The sequence below is a fragment of the Equus caballus genome, unplaced genomic scaffold, assembly GCF_041296265.1.
Source record: "Equus caballus isolate H_3958 breed thoroughbred unplaced genomic scaffold, TB-T2T haplotype2-0000791, whole genome shotgun sequence".
NCBI lineage: Eukaryota > Metazoa > Chordata > Mammalia > Perissodactyla > Equidae > Equus > Equus caballus.
The window spans coordinates 288,349-306,924 of record NW_027222000.1 but is presented as its reverse complement, the minus strand read 5'-3'; the positions used below and the strand labels follow the sequence as shown (position 1 = coordinate 306,924).

At 37.9% G+C, this 18,576-nt stretch overlaps 1 protein-coding gene and 1 pseudogene across 1 annotated transcript in view; both read right to left on the bottom strand.

Moving 5' to 3' along the window:
- Nucleotides 1–2,227: 2,227 nt before the first annotated feature.
- Nucleotides 2,228–18,576, bottom strand: part of LOC138915126 (large ribosomal subunit protein uL15m-like) — a 253,999-nt gene continuing 237,650 nt past the window's right edge. The window contains 6 exon segments of the mRNA XM_070259084.1: nt 2,228–4,179; nt 4,679–4,802; nt 7,290–7,455; nt 8,056–8,165; nt 8,167–8,214; nt 9,080–9,544. Coding sequence (XP_070115185.1) covers nt 3,845–4,179; nt 4,679–4,802; nt 7,290–7,455; nt 8,056–8,165; nt 8,167–8,214; nt 9,080–9,544 — 1,248 coding nt within the window. The 3' untranslated portion in view covers nt 2,228–3,844.
- LOC138922395 (ligand-dependent nuclear receptor corepressor-like protein pseudogene) lies at nt 11,694–16,764 on the bottom strand (annotated as a pseudogene).

Genomic DNA, 18,576 nt, shown 5'->3' with positions numbered 1-18,576 from the left:
TCCTTTAACACTCTTCTCATTGAGGGCAGTTTCCGTGTCCCCTTCCTTCAAATCTCAGCTGATATAAGTAACTCACTTTTAACAAATAGAATATAGCAGATGTGATGCTGCAGGACTCCTGAAGCTATGTCATGAAAGGCAATGTTGATTCTGACTTGTTTGCAAAGACGCTTGCTTTTGGAACCTTGGGGCCACCATGCAGTGGAAATCCCAAGTCACACGGAGAGGCCAAATGCTGGTGCTCCTGTGAACCCTCACTGAGGACCCAGACTACAGCCAAAATCAACTCACAGACATGTGAAGACTCCTCTGATTGATTCCAGCCACCAGCCACGGAGTCACCCTGACCTGTCAAGTCTTCACGAGCCTGTGCCCCAGACACCATGCAACATGTAGAAGCTTCCTCCTATGCTTTTCCTGAATTCTAAACCCACAGAACCCATAAGTATATGGAAAGGTGATTTTCAGCCAGTAGTTTTGTAAGAATTTGTTATCTAACAATAGAAACCCCAATATAGGATTTGTAAATTTATATTTATACTAGAAGCTAAAACTTCATAATGCTTTATCTTGAAACTGTTGTGTAGCCTGGGTGTAGAGTTTCTCTTGCTACGGAAATGCAATTAATTTAGAATATACTTTTATATTTATTTTTCGGCTAGACTTTTCCTAGGTACAGTTGTGGTGGACACTGAAGCCACACCAACTGGATGGCACACATTTAGTGACAAATTCTTAGAGGAATCCCAGCTGGAGTCCAAGAAAAAAACAAAGACTTGTCTGTCAACTCCCTGTGTTTGTGGGTTTCTATTTCAGCCAAGTTTTTCATTGAGGGTTAGTTTTACTGTAGGGGTTTCATTGTGAAACACGGATCCTTCAGGGTCCCAGTACAGAGTTCCTCTTCCAGTAGGGATAGTAAAACCCAATCCTCTAGGTTCTAGAGAAGCTCCCCACCCATCCTCCCATACCCATCAACTTAGGGAAGCGGTACACCAGCCTCAGCACTGGATGCTCATTGAGCTTGTTCTGAACTCCTCCTCCTTTGTGGAAAACGAGGCATTGTGCTTTCCTTTATATGACCTCAATTTTGCAGGTACAAGAATGCTTGATATAATTTGTCTTGCATATCCAGGCGTTTACAGTGGAAGGTTTTTCAGATTAGCTACTCATGCACAGTGCCATGCCTTATTTTATTTTTTGTTATGAACAAAAAATGGTGCCTTTAGAAAACATAAATAAGCATTTTCAATGTTTTTTACTATGTATTTGTTCAAATAATGATAAATGTTTTTATTTTACCAAAATGAAGTAATATCAGACACAGTGTCTTCTAACTCTTTTTACTTAAAGATACTTCATGGCTATATTATCCATGTTATTGAACACAACATTTATTAAATACTCATAACTTTTATTGCCTCTATTTTGTACTATTGGATTACTTCAAATATTTTCTGTTAGTCTTCTAATATTGGCTGGTTATGTTTCAAATATTTCAAAATTAAAAGCAGATTTGTGATGATTATCTAAATATTTTCTGATGTGTGGTCTATGTTTTGGCTTATGGTACCTGCTTGATTTCTCTCCAAGGGGAGGTGGTTTTGTATTTTAATTAGGCATGCATCTTCATTATGCACATCAATTCATATAGAACTATTTTAACCCACCACCGAACTTGATTGTCACGGTAGCTGTGCTGCTTTAGTCAACTGGAAACAGAGTAGCTAAATCCCAGATACTCTGGAGTTGGACTGTCCAACACAGTAGCCATTAGCCACATGTGGCTATTGAACACTTGAAATGCAGATAGTCTGAATTGAGATAGGCTGTAAAAGCCAGATTTTGAAAACTTAGTACAAAAAAAGAAGATCAAATATCTCATTACTAAGTGTACACTACGTACACATTGAAATGACAATACTTGGAAATACTGGCTTAAGTAAAACAAATCATTAAAATTAATTTCACCCGTTTAGTCTTACTTCTATTTTTAGTGCTTAGGGGACTGCTGAAGGGCCAGATGGTGAATGGGAAGTTCCTTTTGATAGCGAAAGTACACAACTTTATTCCAAGTGGAGACAAAGGTTGGGGTTACAAGCTGAACAGGTGAAATCCAGTCACATTCGTCTCTCCATCTGACGTTGGGAATGGATCCAGAGAATGGAGATGATGGTTTCACCCAAGTATTTCCGCAATTAGGAGCTCCTTTATGAAATAAATGCATATCTAGCCAGGAAAATAGTCCATTTTTATTCTGGTCTCACGGATATGTACAGGAGAAGAAATTAATAGTAAAATGGTGTGTTCATACATTGTTGTAGACTTTCAAAATACATTTTTAAAAGAACAATTTAATGAAACACATTTATAGCACTTTTTCCATTCTTGAAACTTCCAAAAGTGACTTTTTTCAGATTGAAAACAAAAATGAATTTGCCTCAACTTTTGTTATACTGTTACTAATGAGCTCAGAGTGAAAATTATGTCTTAAAAACATAATAATAATATCTTAAACATAATAATGATAATCTTGAACATAATAAAGATACTATTAAACAGTTGTCTTAAATTTACCAAATAAATAGATGTGCTATTATAAGATAATACTATTCCTGTTGTTTCTCTATCTCTTTCAGGATCATATATGTAACTTCAAAATTAAATCGCCCCTTTTAATTTTCTCTTTTCCACGGCCCAATATTTTCTCACAGAACACAATGTGTTATTATCATCTACCCTAAGTCTATCCTATTGCGTTAGTAAGAAAAACCAACTTAATAGCAGCAGCAACGGATCAACGAGTATATAAAAGCTACGGTGCCTGGCAGCACATTGTTAAACCCTCTGTCATGTGCATTATGGGTACATCAGCCCTTTATGTTCTCACAGAAACATCTTTATATCTACAAGTTTTTGCTACAACTATTTACTTCTGTTTTCTAGCGTAGTACCATTCAAACTGCAATACCTGTTTTCATTACATTTTCCAGAATGCCTAGGTACAGTTTTTGAAAGCACATTTTAAAACATGTACATTGAAAACTTCTATTATGATCTTTTTTTGAAGTAGTGCACCTTTTCTAAAGTATTTTTAATTATTTTATATTTATAAAAATATATTTTGTAAATATCAAGTACCCTATAAAATATATGTATATTATGTTATTTAAATAGAACCTAGAATACTTGACATTCAACAAATATATACTGAATGAATAACTTTTTTGATGACGTTGGCAGTCCTTAGTGGTTGGCTAATCAATTTCCATCCCCAAGGATGTTCTGCCTCTCCCATCTACCAACTGTAGAGGCAGGCATAGTTAAGTCTCAGTGCGTCAGCCTCATTGCCCTTAGAGGGAATCAAATGACACAGCTATGGATAATAAGATGTATATGAAAGTCTGCAAGGGGTGGTCATGAGAAAACTTTTGCTTCCTTATGAACAGGGCAGCTATAGCTTGAACCATTCTCCCCGCTTCTTCCTGCCCTTTAAGGTTATTCTTACTGGAGCCATGGTGATCATCTTAGGGTCTTGGGGAGAGGCCATGAGAATTGCAGATACAGAAACTGCAAGATTATTGAACTGCTATGGCTATTACCGTCACTACCAATTCTTCTTAGGTGATAAAAAATAAGAAAAAAACTAATTTGTTTAAGCCATTGCTAGGCAGACTTTCCTTGATAATGACTATGATAAGAAATAATACAATGACCAAGATGAAAGTATTATTGAGAGCCAGGTCGTAGACATCACTCAAACACAGTGACCGCACCAATTCTTTGTTTTATCGCATGGCCTCCTTTTCCAGTCCTCTTTTCCAACTCTGCTTTCTTGGAAGGGAATTCATGAGCTGTAATACTTGAGGACATTCTCCTCTGTAGGTTTCAGGATTTTCTTATCTGCCATATTCACCACCCGTCCAGGAGCAAGACCAAAGAAAATCTGCCTTGGGTCCTTTCGAGTAGTAACTTTGAAGAGTTCATCTTTAGTAACGTCAGGTAAAATATAACCATACTTCTGGGCGAGTTCAAGTCTTGCTTCAGGAAATTTGGCCGGATCCGCCAGGTCACCACGATTCTTTGCATCAGTATAATACGGCACCAGTGCTTCAGGTGCAAGCATTCGTTTTGGAATGGGTTGTCCACGCAGAAAGAATGGAACAGGTTTGCATAGAATTTCTAAAACAATTTTTAAATTAAAAAAAGAGAAAGGCAAATGTTGACTATTTTATTTACATGATGGTTTTCTTTTAATAATGGTATTTTATAATCATTAATTTTTAAATATGACCAAGATGAGAACTTAATTCCAAGAACTCTTTTAATTAAATAAGCTTGTTTTAAGTAAACAAATGGAAATGCTTAATTTTCAAAAGTTTGTATCTTGAAAGTCAGAGTTACTCCTGGGTTACCAACCATTAGTGAGTTTCTAGACATAGGTAACATTGTATTTAAGCCCTGTGTTCAAAAACAAAAACAAAACCTTTTTATGACCTACTGGCTGAGGTCTATCAGAGGACAGAGCCCCACCAGCCACAGCACTAATAAGAAATCCTGAAACAGAAAACAGAGGTGTCCAAACGGCAAGTCAAACAGCCATGAGGACTTTTACAATCCTCACATGCAGCCAGCATGAGACAAAGAGGGAGAGAAGAAAATGACTGCGGAGCAAGCTTACCCAGACTTCTGGGATCACAGAAGGCTGTAGTAACGACACCACCACTCTCTTCGATTGCAGCAATGGCTAGTTCCGAAGCCAACTGTACTTCAATATTAACTTTCGCCTTAAAGGTATCAGCACCCTGTAACACGTCAAAATAGTCTGTGAGTAGCTAGCTTGGCTAAAAGTAAATTAACTATGGCAAGCTTCCTTTTTACACTGTGTTTCCTCCTCCAAAATGCCCACAATGTAACAGCAATTCCTACTTCAAAGACTTCTGCTTCCAGGTCCTATCAAATAACATCAAATTCTTTTACATTTTCTAGGCCCCCTTCTTTTACCAATTTTCCTTCCCTGTGAGCAGAGATGACTATATTTTCACTTGATGTATTTCGTAGACACCAATATAAGCACCCATTCCCAGTACTTCGGTAATAGTTGGCTGTTTAACCCTCATAACAACCCTATGACAGAATTATTGCTAAACCAACTTCACAGATGGGGAAACTGAAGCACAGATAGGTTAAATACCTTGCCCAAAATCACAAAGCTAGGATTCTAACCCAGACAGTCCAGCCACAGTATGTGTTCTTAACCACAACATTATGCTGTAGGATACAGATCATGACTTATCTTCCTATCCCTTAACAAGCAAGAGGCCAAGAGAAGGTTAAAGAGGGGGACGAGTGGGCTAGAATCAGCGAAAGAATAAAATATCTGAGCTTTGGAGGGGTCACCCCCTCTAAGAAAAAAGGGAGCAAAGGACAACAGAAATTCACTTTGCATTCATTATTGACTTTACTACAGCCTCTAAACTGACAGAAAATAAGTTTACCTTTCCCTACCATGGTCAACACTGAAAAATGTAGTCCTGAACTTTTTTAAGTTCTACTTTTGATCACTTTAGTTAGGATGTGCTATATTTTAATTTCAAAACAGATTCTGACAAAAATAAAAAGATGGCATCATTACCATTCTTTTTGTAGTGATAAGAATTTTTTCCTATTTTGGTGTGGTTGAAACAAGCTGGCTCCCAATCAAGTTCCTTTTATTAATTATGAACCTTTAATATATTTAAAAAATATTCCATCAATTCTAAGATACACTTTTTCCATCTATGATACCGACCTGCATTTTAATAATTATGGTACGTTTGACTCAATAAAGTAAGGTCTTGCCATATTATTTGTGATTTTTTTTTTTTTTTCTGCTGAGGAAGATTCACCCTGAGCTAACATCTGTTGCCCGTCTTTCTCTATTTTGTCTGCGGGTTGCTGCCAGAGCATGGCCGTCGACGAGTGGTGTGGGTCTGTACCCAGGAACTGAACCCAGGCCACAGAAGGGGAGGGCGCCAAACTTAACCACTAGGCCACAGGGCCAGCCCCTATAATTTGTGATTTTTAATTACTATTCCATAGATTGCTTGACCACTCCCCATCCTTGGACATTGGGGTTAGTTGCAGTATTTTAAGTATTATAAAAGCATTTTTAGGAATGTCTTTCTATCAGTTAGGTTTATTTTGTTTTTCCTTGAAAACATGTCTTTCCAAATTGGTAATTTTATGCTGAAGGATCAGAAAGTCTTATTATCCACTATTTACTACAAATCTGAAATCAATTTACAGCGCTGTAAACGATGTGGAACTGTACTTACACAACCACTGCCCTGGTGTCGTTTTCAGGATTATTTTTGTTAGTTTAATAGACACATACCTGTGAGTTGCTGGGATGCGCAGTTTAACAGCTGAAGAGGTCACGGATTTTTCCATGTCAATTTACATGTGCATTCCCTTATACACCCAGAGTAGGATACTGAGACTTAATCGCATATTTGGTAATCTATCTTCAAATCATCTTATTTGAAAATCCTTTATCCGTAAGGTTTACTTTTTCAAAGGAATCTAAAAGGTTTTTCCATAAACATATGCCTCCCTCTAGTGGACACTAAGTTACTCACACAGTTACATTACTGACAACAAGGAGGAGGAGCAGTTAATTAACAACACGTTTATTTGCTTATGAAATGCCTGGCCAATGTCTATAAATAGAAAAGTCCTTTACTGCGATTAGAATTGGATTTGATCCCTTTCTTCCATAAATACTGAGTTATTATCATGAGCCAATATTTCCAATATTGCAAACATAGGAATGAATCACAGTACCTGCTCTCAAAGAACTTACATCACACTGAGGAAGACAGTGAAAAATAAATGCATTACTTAGTAATAAATGTCAGGTGTTCATATATTCAAAGAAAAAATACTTCGGGCAGAGTAATGCAGACAGAGTACGACTGTGGGGGAAGCGGGTGGGGGCTGAGTGTTCCTTTATAAAAGAAAATCAAAAAAGACCTTTCTGATATTATCAGATCTGAACAGAGAACCAAAGGGAGGGAGGGAACAAGCTGAACGGACACACGGGAGAAGAGCATTCCCGGACCATGGGAACAGAGGCCCCTCGACGTGATCATGCTGGCTTTCTAAAACCACAACTGAGTATAAACACAATCACCACTATGTAATGGTTATAACAATTCAAAAGGGATAAAAACAAAGGAGGCAGAGTATAGATTATATGAAAATCAGAAATAGCCTCCTATCTAACTCCAAAAATACTAATCCAGACTTACCTCCTCTACCAGCTGGACACCATAATCCCTTTTATATGGCTGGATGGTCACACCTCTCCCATTGACAAGCTGGGTTAAGTCAATAGGCTGAGTAGGATCAACTCGACCCAAATCAATAAGACACTGCAGCCTGTTGAGACTCAAAGGCTGATACCGGCGTCTGAAGCTACAAAACAAGAAAGTAACAGTTGGAAAACTCAACTCTCTTCCTCTTAAGTTCTCCACATCAACTTAAAAGTTTTGTTCTCTATTTTCCTCCAACAATTTAGATGGTAACAAAATAAGACCCTCCTGACTACAACAGAAACGTTATACTGCTTGATTTTTGGTAACGACACAAAACCAGTATTTCCTTTATTTTGCTAAAAATACTTTGCCTCTTAAGCATTTTACTTCACTCATTTACACAAATCAACAAACAAATTTGGGGAAAATTTAACCCACTATCTGAATTATGCATGAATGGAACTCAAAGTAACCATCGTAGTTGTCATTTATTGGGTAATCACAATGAGCCAGGTTTTTATATATATTATTGCTAAGCCTCTAAACAACCAGGAGAGCAGGCATCATTATCTCCATTTTGCAGGCTCAATGTCTGGGCTTTTTTCCCTGCTATTCCAAACTAATTGCACGACTAAAGATGCTTCAGAGGAACAGGGGCAAAAGTTTGCTTCAAAGTGACTATCAATTTCTACCAAGCTATTTTTTAGGTGATTCTCAGCGAAAAACAGGGCTTTCTACTTTAAAAAGCAGAACAACCTACCTATGTCCTTCATTAAACCCGTATTTTGGGATTTGTATGTAAAATGGAGTCTGGCCTCCCTCAAAGCCCAGTCGGGGCCGGGTTCCTCTCTGTCGTTCTCCTTTATCTGTCGCCTCTGCCACATCTTCTACCTCTTCTCCGCCCCCTCGGTCGTCTTTCCTAAAGGAAAGAACAAAGTTTTATGATCTACAGATGCCTTTTTATAAACTGTATCTCATCTTTTCGTTGTATATTTTTTGTTACACCATTTATTCATCCAACCAACCAGTACTAGCTAACACTACCTTGTGCCAAGCACTGTCCTAGCTGCTCTAGCGTCCAAACACTCTAAATCAGCATCTTTGCCTCTGAAGATGTACCTAATTCTTGCAACCAAAGTGCAAGCTGTGTTTCAAAGGCAAACTTCCAAGGATGGGATGGGGATAAGGGTTCTACAACAGGCTCGAACGGAAAAAAACCTAGAGTTAAACATCCACAACAAACAAAGCTTACATGATAGTTAAGAAATTCTATTTTGGAATTGTAAATATGTCATTGCTACCCATACATTATTTTATTTAAAGATTAATTTATAAAGAAAACATTTTTCTTAATTTACTTCCTGTCACTTCACGAAGGCAACGAACTGATTTTCAAAATTACAGTACGTCACCTAACAGCTTTTCTGGCTGTATTTAGTGATTTGAAGAGACATCTAACGGAATAAATCAATTCAACTCTTTCCCATGAAGCTATACTGGAAAAGTCCTTCATTTTAATTCCAATTTTGAACGGGACAATCATTTTGCAGTGCGACTTCGCTCCTACGCCCTAGCATAATTATGCTTTTAAGCATAAACCGTATTACGAGTTGACACCACGCGAGAAGATTTTCCTCTGCAGTTAAGGAGAACAGGGACTCAGAAACCCTACCTCCATCCCAATACCCTCTGGAGTAAGCAGTCCCCGGAAAGCGCGGGCAGTGCAGGGCCGCTTCCATCGCCCCGTGCGCCAGCGCTTGCCCGCAACGCCACCAGCCACTTACCAGTTTCCTGGAGCCCGGATTCGGCTTTAAGTTGGCCAGGCTAACCCGGGGCAGGGTCCGGAGCAGGTCCAGAGCCCTGGACCCACTGCCCTGCACCGAACCTGCCATGACCCCCCAGCAAGAGCCTCCAAGGGCACCGGGCCGCGTCGGAGCCCACGTGGTCTGGGGCGCTGCTTTACGGCTGCGGCCCCGCCCCTGTCGCAGTGCCGCGAGCGCGCCAGCGCCCTGGAATCCGGCAGCGGCTTCGGAAGCTTTAGAAGACTGACATGTCGGTGTTGCTCTGCCTTTTTTTTTTTTTGTAAATTCGCTGCGGATGTCTTCATGGTTTGAGAGATCGTGGCTTGAGCCCGGGCTTGAACGTCCGGTGTTCTCTTCCGCCACAGCAAACGCGCACTGCAAACGCTGCGGTCTGCGGTCCTCAAGAGGCAGCGTCTTCTCTGACCGCGCCGTGGAGAATGAGATAACCTGAGCGCAGAATTACTAATTTTGAATTTGGCTAATCAAACACAGTGAGATTAAACAATACTCAGAGTCCAGCTAGTAAAATGCCTGGCTAATACTAACCTGTGTAATGAAATTCAACCTACGCATTCCCATCAGTGTGCTTCTACGTCTACTGCATTGACCCACCGAGTTGCTGAGATACGAACTTCACTGAGCTGCTCGTGATGACAGGTGCCATAGGAGCGCTTGGCACGTGTCATCGCTGTGTTGTCAGCCTTATTCGATCAATAGCTTGTGGAGGTAGATGTTACTACCTTTTACGGACCGGGACGGTAAGGGTTGGCAAGGTCGGGTAGCTTGACCAAGGTCTCACAACAAGCGGCAGAGCCAGGACTCACACTTACACTGCCTCCTAGTAGAACAGTAGTGTTTCCTAGGATATAAAATTGAATATCTGCAGCATAGAACACATAACATTATTTTCAAGCTAAAAAATAGCTTCCCTATTTTTGTCTTAAGTGAATGTGGTATAGAAAACAAGGTTCCTTTCTTTTTCTTTCTCTTATTCTTTTTATATTTCACTTGTCTCGCTGGGGAGTTTTCTTTCTGGTTCCTCTTAGTGATCACAAATAGTGAAGGAGAGAAATTTTTGGAGGGGAGCTACTTCTATGTTTAATTAAACCCTTTTCAACTTATTTTAAAACAAGTATAAAATACTACAGAAAGAAAAATTTGCATTCATGCTTTATTTAAGCAATATTTATGAGCAAGACACTGAAACCTGTTACTGAAAAATATACGTGGATGAAGTCAAACAAGATCTCGCTCCCACGTTGTTTGAAATCGAGTAGGACAGACTTTCCCAAATTGAGTATTTTATAAAAGTTAAAAAAAAAAAGTACGTCTCTTGTGGACCTAATAATGCAAATTCAAGAAAAATACAGATATATGAGTTCTATAAAACAATGTGAAGATAAAGTCCAGACTCTATTTAGAAGTACAAAAGAAAATACTGAAAAAAAATAAGCTAGTTCCTGCCTTTAAGAGGTTTCACTTCAATATATTTCATAATCTTTTCTTTAGAATTTTCATACTTCTGAGAGGAAAATTACAAAATATGTTGCAAAATGTGCCCTCATCTACAGAAATATATACAATTTTTTTCTCTACCTAGAAAATCGTTTGCATTAAGTAATGAACTTTTGGATGAGTGTTAACACCAATAATGTTTCTCATGGAAAAAATGTGTATTGAATAAATGAGATACAGGAAATAAAAAACAATGTGCTGCATTTCTTGCAAGTAGATGCTCTTTGTTGTGTAGGTTATATAATGCTATTGGTGAACATCCGTTAATAATAGTGGAAATAATTGTTTGTAGTTAATTGTAGGCCGTTTGTTTATCCCATATCCAACATGTTGATGAAGCATATAAAACTGTCAAAATAATTTAATGAGTTTCATCTGTGTTTTAAGAATGTAGTTTAAGGTGTGTGGTGAATAAGTCATCAACCCTTACCTGAAGCCTATAGTTTTACATCATCATTATCATTGCATGATAATACTTACTAAGCACCCACCTGCTTGGGGTGTTGTGCTATACTCTGTTTAAATGATGTTAATGAGACCTTGCCATAAGAAAACATCTCAACAAGAGATTTAAAGTCCATCCTAATTCCAGTCCCAGTTGATAGTGACTACTGAATCATTACGTAAAAAGAATAAAACAAGCCCTGTAAAGATGGTGTAATTTGAAGTTCCTTGGGAAGGCCTCTTTCTCACACACTCCCAAATAATTTTCCCCTACCTATCCCAGTGCCTTAACAGTCTGCCAACAGAGATGAATTCTTTTGAGCTCATTATTTAGAGTTAAAATTCTCAAGGTGGGTAGAGAATGAGAGAGGGGGATGAAAATAAAAGGGGATAAATTTATCACATGAGGTACTTGGTATGAACCATAATACTAATACACCGTGCAGTGAAGCATCTGATCAATTTAACCCTCTGTTTCTGAGATTAAAAAACAAAAACATGCATATAAAACTCTCCCATCTAATCTCCCTAAATGAGATCACACATTAAATAATATTTGGCAGGGATGGGAACAGGAGGAGGAAGGGAATTTCAGTTATTAGATTATTACTGATTTTTACCATGAGCCAAAACCAAATCATTTTTATTTTTTATTTATTTTTTAAATTTAAGTGCAAAAGCACTGAAGAGCTTTACTACAAATTACAACCTAGAAACACGTTAACTGAACAATTAAAATTCATACAATCAGATTTAGATATATAACAACACAAAGTAGGAACAGAATTACAGTACAACACAAGACAGATACATGAATTCATTAGAAAATATTGTAATAAATAATTCATGAATCATAGAGCAATTGATTTATGCATAAATATAACTAATTGCCTAACAATCAGTTTATATTAACAAAATCTGTCAAAATCAAGGCAGCCAGAGTTTTACTAAATTACTGTGACAATGGAAATACTGCAATTAAAAAACAAATACAAGTATTTGTACTGTAAACAACTAAAAAAATCAGTCTCACTAAAGTTAGTATACAATTTAATATAAAATTATCATTAGCTACCAGAAATGGTTTAAACAACTTTACTGAGCAGTAGTTTTCTAAAAACAGAGGCACCGTTTTTTCTTTTCCTTCTTTTTTTTTTTAAAATATAAAATACTTGAGGAACATTCAAATAAGTAGAAAGCACATAATGGTTGCTTTCACCTTCATTAAAAGTCTGCTGAAACTGGATTTTTCAGAAAATTGTCAATTAATAAGTAATAACTGGTAACTAAATTTATAAAGTACTTTGAAAGTTTAACATAGAGAATATCTTAATGGAATCACTGGGGGGAAGGGGAAGCCATAAATTTCCCTGCCTTTCCAAGTTTGTATGATCAAAAGTGAACTCAGTAACTAGAAACATTTTGTTTCTTTTAAAAGTTAGGAGTTGGGGGCTGGCCCCGTGGCCGAGTGGTTAAGTTCGCGCGCTCCGCTGCAGGCGACCCAGTGTTTCGTTAGTTCGAATCCTGGGCGCGGACATGGCACTGCTCATCAGACCACGCTGAGGCAGCGTCCCACATGCCACAACTAGAAGAACACACAACGAAGAATATACAACTATGTACCGGGGGGCTTTGGGGAGAAAAAGGAAAAAATAAAAAAATCTTAAAAGTTAGGAGTTGATCATTACCTACAAACTATCAAAAAATATTTAATTTACTATTTCTGACCAAAAATAAATAATACAAGTACTAAAACGCGGCAAATTAACTATAATATTACCTATAAAACTACTGAGCACTGTGAAGTCAATAGCAAAATGATCCCTGATTTTATGAATCCTGTCAAGTTTTTGGTCAGGTCATCTTTTAAATGATATAAAAGTGTTCTGTAAGTATCCCTTTACTATAAACTTCTCAATCAATTTATTAATGTAAATATAGTGTGAGGAATAAAAAAGCTCAATACAATATAAATATTATGTAATGCCTTCAAGCCCCCAAATTTTTGCAAGTAAAATTCTGTATAAAGAGGTCAATAAAATTGTGTTGAAACATTAACTTTGCTTTTCACTGGGGGCGCGGGGGGCGGGGAGGGGAAATACATTAAATCATCCAAGTTCTGGCCCTCACAAAATATGGCTTAATTCTTTAAAAAGAAAGATGACCCTGACATCTGCTGTTTTGCAATCTATTATGTATACTTTCTTGGGGGAATAAAAAAGAGCGAGAGGATTCATACCCTAGCATGCAGGTAACATTAATTGCTGAAGAGGGTTCAGTATAGATCGAAGAGACCAAATATCTACTTGGTTGTGTATTTCCCTCTCTTCAGTTTCCTTATACATATGTAAGCAGTTTTTCAATGTAATAGCTGAAAATCTCTTTAGTATTACATGTATATGTGATTATTAGATACACACAAACACAAGTGTAAAAACACAAGTATTTGACAAGGTGCACTTATTTTTTAAATTCAGCTTTAAGTATTCCTTTTGGACTTAGGAAAACTGGCTTAGAAAAATGATCAGAACCTGACTTTTAACAGAGCAAAGGGGCACTCGGAGAACTGTGAACATATGAAGCAAATCCCCAATCTTTATATGGAGGCACATGCTTTATAACATTTTACCACTAAAACGGCATACTCCATAAATCCAACATGGATACTCTGAACCACATTTTAAAACTGCTATATAAAAATTACTGGTCTCTTTTATGAGGCTAGTAAAAGTTAAAATGCACTGCCCAGCTTCTAACTGCCCAATTAGTAGAGTTTACATTACTGAAAGTTCAAAACAGCTTCAGTGTGAAATATCTGTAAATCCATTTAAGACCCTGAACAAACTGCAAATTTGGTTATTAGCAAAACGATAATGTATCGCCCACCAAAATGAAATCTGTAATTCATTTTTGATAAACTGAAAATGTTTTGAAATGTCACAGCAGCAAATATATTAAAGTTACACTGAGGTTTTTCAATAGTAGGAGTCTATCACAATCCTTAAAATTTAAAGTAGTCATAACATCAACCAACCAGCACATTTAAACCAAAATGATCATTCTCAAGCTTTTTCTGTGCCCATTATAAACATGCTCTAAGTTGCATTCCAACTTTCTTTTCTAATCTTACACATTAGCTTATTTTTCAAATGAAAAACAAAATTAAATTATTTTAATAATTAAATTTAAATTACTTTTTGTTCTTAGTATTCCATCTTATATTAAAGGATTTTATAGCTCCTGGGGTTAACAATGTGTCAGTTTTTTTCAAAAAGTGTATACCTTATAAACCCCAACTTCCTGCTACAACAACTGTTAAATGATAAATATTAAATTTCATTATACATATCATTTAAGGTTTTCTTGTCTATTCCTGGTGGATGCACTTGAGTGCATTTCATATTTCATAGAATGCACTGTAGTGTCCTAATACTGTATATATTAATTTTTCTTAGTATGGAGATAGCTGCGTATTTAAACTCTGATTGGTTGGTTGACGTACTTACAGTAACTCTAAGTATGTTAGGTAAAAATGTTTAAAAACTATTAATATCATATTTCCATTATAAGATGGTTTAACTGAATGGCTGGGGTGGTCTTTCACCTATAAAAATGTTTCACTTGACAATTACTTGTTTTCCCACAACGCTTTATGCTATTGACTACTAAAGAAAACCTCAATCTTTTTCACCTATTTATACAAGGATTAAATACAAACTATCAGAATTAAGTAAGCAACTATATAATTCTGTCCACAGTGAAAACCCTGAATAAAACTTTTTTTCAAAAGGCATGTAAGTGGTTTTTCAACTGCAAAATTTCATGTCTCCTGTCAGAGTGAGCATCTGTAATTCCCACGTGTGTGTATATAGACACACAAACACACACCTGTGCACATACACACACACACACACAAACACACGTACAAACATTTTCCTAACAAGTAATCTACACAGGCTTGCTGCTGTTTTTGCAGCTGCCAGTCCCTGAATCTGTCATATTATATAACCCAGTGTCTGGTACTCGGAGTTTCTTCGGAGGAGGAGTCTTCAGTGTTCCAGATCTTTCTTTTACCTTGTATTCTAAAGTGCCGTGAGGTACCCCATAAATTCCTTGTGCTTTGGAAGCACTCATTTTGCCACTCATTACCATTGCAATAGCCTCTTCCATTATTTCATGATCATACTGCCGATAACGGCCACGTTTTTTCCTGGGCTGCTTATTATCTTTTCGATCCAATCCATCTTCAGTATTTTCAGAGGTTCCATCAACTGTTCCATTTTTAGAATTAAGACACAAAGGAGAGAGGTCCCCGGGTAGAAAGTAAGAGTCAACACTTGAGTGAGTTACGGGCCCAGAACATTCTATTTTCTTCTGTTTAGGGAGTATATTTTTCAGTTTTTGGAGAGCTGATCCTTCTAGGACTGGAGAGGTTTTGGAAACTTGATACATAACATCCAGCAGACCAGGACCATCAGGTTGTGGTTTTGAAACAGAACTTACTCGTAGTTGAGGAATTTTTAACTGTACAGTAGGACGTGAAGTTTCATATTGTAGGCTTTCATTTTTTTCTTTAAATTAGATTGAGTTTACTTTTTTCTGTGCGCTCTGCTTGAGCTCTTGCCCACAGGGCTACTTTATGCAGCACTGCACAAGTTTCTTTACTGTCTTTATATGAGTAACTATCACTGAAATCTCGAGCTTTGTTTTTAAAAGATGCAGGCTTCCCTGCTGGTAAGGCTTCTAAGTGGAGAAGTAAAGTTTTTTGAGGTATGCCTGCTTTATTTCTGTCCAGTGCTCCAGACTGAATGTCTTTCAAAGCTTTTGAGAGCAAACCATCTGCAAACTCAGCACTTCTCTCCACATAGTCCTCTCTGTTTCTCTGTAGTCTCCCAGCCATTGAATTTTCAGAAGAAGGATCGCATACGGACGACTCTTCAGATTTTATGCTGGTTTTCTTTGTAGAGAGATCTAACACTCCATCCCCTTGCTGAGTATTTTGTTCTTGCATTCGATTCACAGTGAGGTCTAAGGGGCCTTCCTGTTCTTCCTGAAGGGAGTTTTCTGCTTGATTCATTTGAATACTTTTACATATTAGACTTGGTCCAATTGAACCATTTCTATTCTCTTGAATTTTACCACTTTTTGAAATATACTCAATTGCAAACTGACGTATCATCTTTTTCATTAATTCCTGAGCAACTAGGGGAATGTTAGGATCACAGTTCTGAGGAAGGTCTTTCTTTCGAAAGAGTGCATTTAGCTAATTTTCTGCTTGGCATTCAGTCTTTCAGTGTTGGACTGGCCCTGAGATGACAGTTCCTCTGTTGGTGTTGACTGTGAAGAATCAAGAGATGGTAGACAATCCTTCAAATAAACTCAGGGCTCTTCGTAGCCGTGGTCCATAAAGCCCTTCTAAAATACTCTCAAAACCTACACAGTGCATGAGACGGTGGCGCCAAGAGTCGAGTTCCCGCCGGCATCCTCTCCTCTCCGCCGCGCACCGAGGGCTCCGGCACCGGGCGGCGAGGGCAGCGGCCACTCTCTCTCTTCCCTTGTCCATCCGCGTCCCGCGTCACGCGCCCTCATTTACATACGAGCGGCGCAGGCACGAGGCAGGGGCGCGAGCCCCGGAGCGCCAAAAACAAATCATTTTAAGAATGAGACCAAGAATAGACTCATTTTGTAGTGATCAAAGTTGAGGAGCAGAAAACAACCAGAGATGTGCTTTTCCTCAGTGAAGGCGGCAGGAAGCCAGGGGCAGGAGGGCAGTGAATCCCTTTGATACTGGGAGAAAACCAATTCCGAGAGAGCCAATCAGAGGGCACGGGAAGGGGCTGGAAATAAATGTCACCTCGACAAAACCTACCCAGTTGTATCAAAGCTTGGCCCTGACTTCAAGGCCTTCATTCGCAGCTAAATAGTTTCTGTTTTAATTTTATTAAAGTATACTAACGCATACATTTGTTATGAAAAAAATCAAGTCATACAAAATAATAATGAGGGACAAAAGTTCTCCACAGGCAATTACTTTTCACTTTGTTTTTTATTTCTTCCGGTGACTGCCTCCATATTTATAAATTAAAGGATCTCAATCACTAATTGTTTTATCAATTTTTGACATTGTGGATTCACTTATGACAGGTGAGGATTTAGATAATTTAAACTATTTCCTCTTAGTATTTTAGTTATTTTATGATAAACCGTATAATTTAAATAAGGTAAGTACTTCAAACATCTGTTTTTTTGGATTTTCAACTTTCAAAATTATACATTAGCTCCTCACTCTGTGCGAGATGAAGATACTTACACACCTAACCTCTCACACTTCTTTGCTCCTTCTACTTGCCAACTTCTGTTAGCTATATATTTTCTTTAACATTGTTATAGATTATAATGTACTTATACACTTTAAGTGATCATTTAGGGTAAATAAGAAGCTACAACAATCACTGTATTTGCTCTCTCTAGAACACTTTTCATTATTGCCCTCTTTCCTGGCCACAAAGAACTGGCTTTCAGGTTGACAAGCTTTCTTTAAATTCCTGATCACAAACCTTAAGCTGGTCATCCTTTTCCAGGGTTTTAGAAAACTTACTTTTTCGCTCTCCGCGATGACTATTTTGTATGTTCTCTCTTGGCCAATGATTTTCCTTTACACTTCAGAAAAAAGTCACGAGATAGGGAACTTCTCCCACATCCCACCACTAAATGTACAATCCTTCCTACAACTGCATTTATCTTCTGCATCATATTAAAGAGAAGGAAGTGGCTTTTCTTCTGTTAATCTTCAGTCTTTCCAGCTGTGATCTGGACTCCTATGTCTGCTACCCACTTAGGGGTTTAGTTGTTTTCCTTATCCCCTCTCTTTACTGCATCATCAATCTCTCCTCAGGCTGGATGGTCTCTTCATCATAAAAAATGTTGTAATATCGCTCATCTTAAAAAAACAAAGACAAAACACCACTTTTCTTTACCCCGTAATCCCTCTAGCTGAGCCTATTTCTCTGCTTGCTTTCATAGCAAAACTTCTTGAAAGAGTTCTACGTGGACTCTCTTTTCCTCCTCTTTGATTCATACGTTTTCCTATGAATAACCTCCATATTGCCAAATCTGATAAGAAATGCAAATCAAAATCACAATTGAGATATCACCTCACAAATGTTAGGATGACTATTACCAAAAAACAAAAAATGGCAAGTGTTGGCAAGGATGTGGAGAAATTGGAACCCTTGCACACTGTCGATGGGAATGTAAAATCGTGCAGCCACTATGGAAAACAGTATGGAGGTTCCTCAAAAAATTAAAAGTAGGGGCTGGCCCAGTGGTGTAGTGGTTAAGTTCAGCTCTCTCCGCTTCTGCAGCCCAGGTTTGCAGGTTCAGATCCCGGGTGCAGACATACACCGCTTGTCAAGCCATGCTGTGGTAGCAACCCACATATAAAATAGAGGGAGATTGGCACAGACGTTAGTTCAAGGCCACTCTTCCTCAAGCACAAAGGGGAAGATTGGCAGCAGATG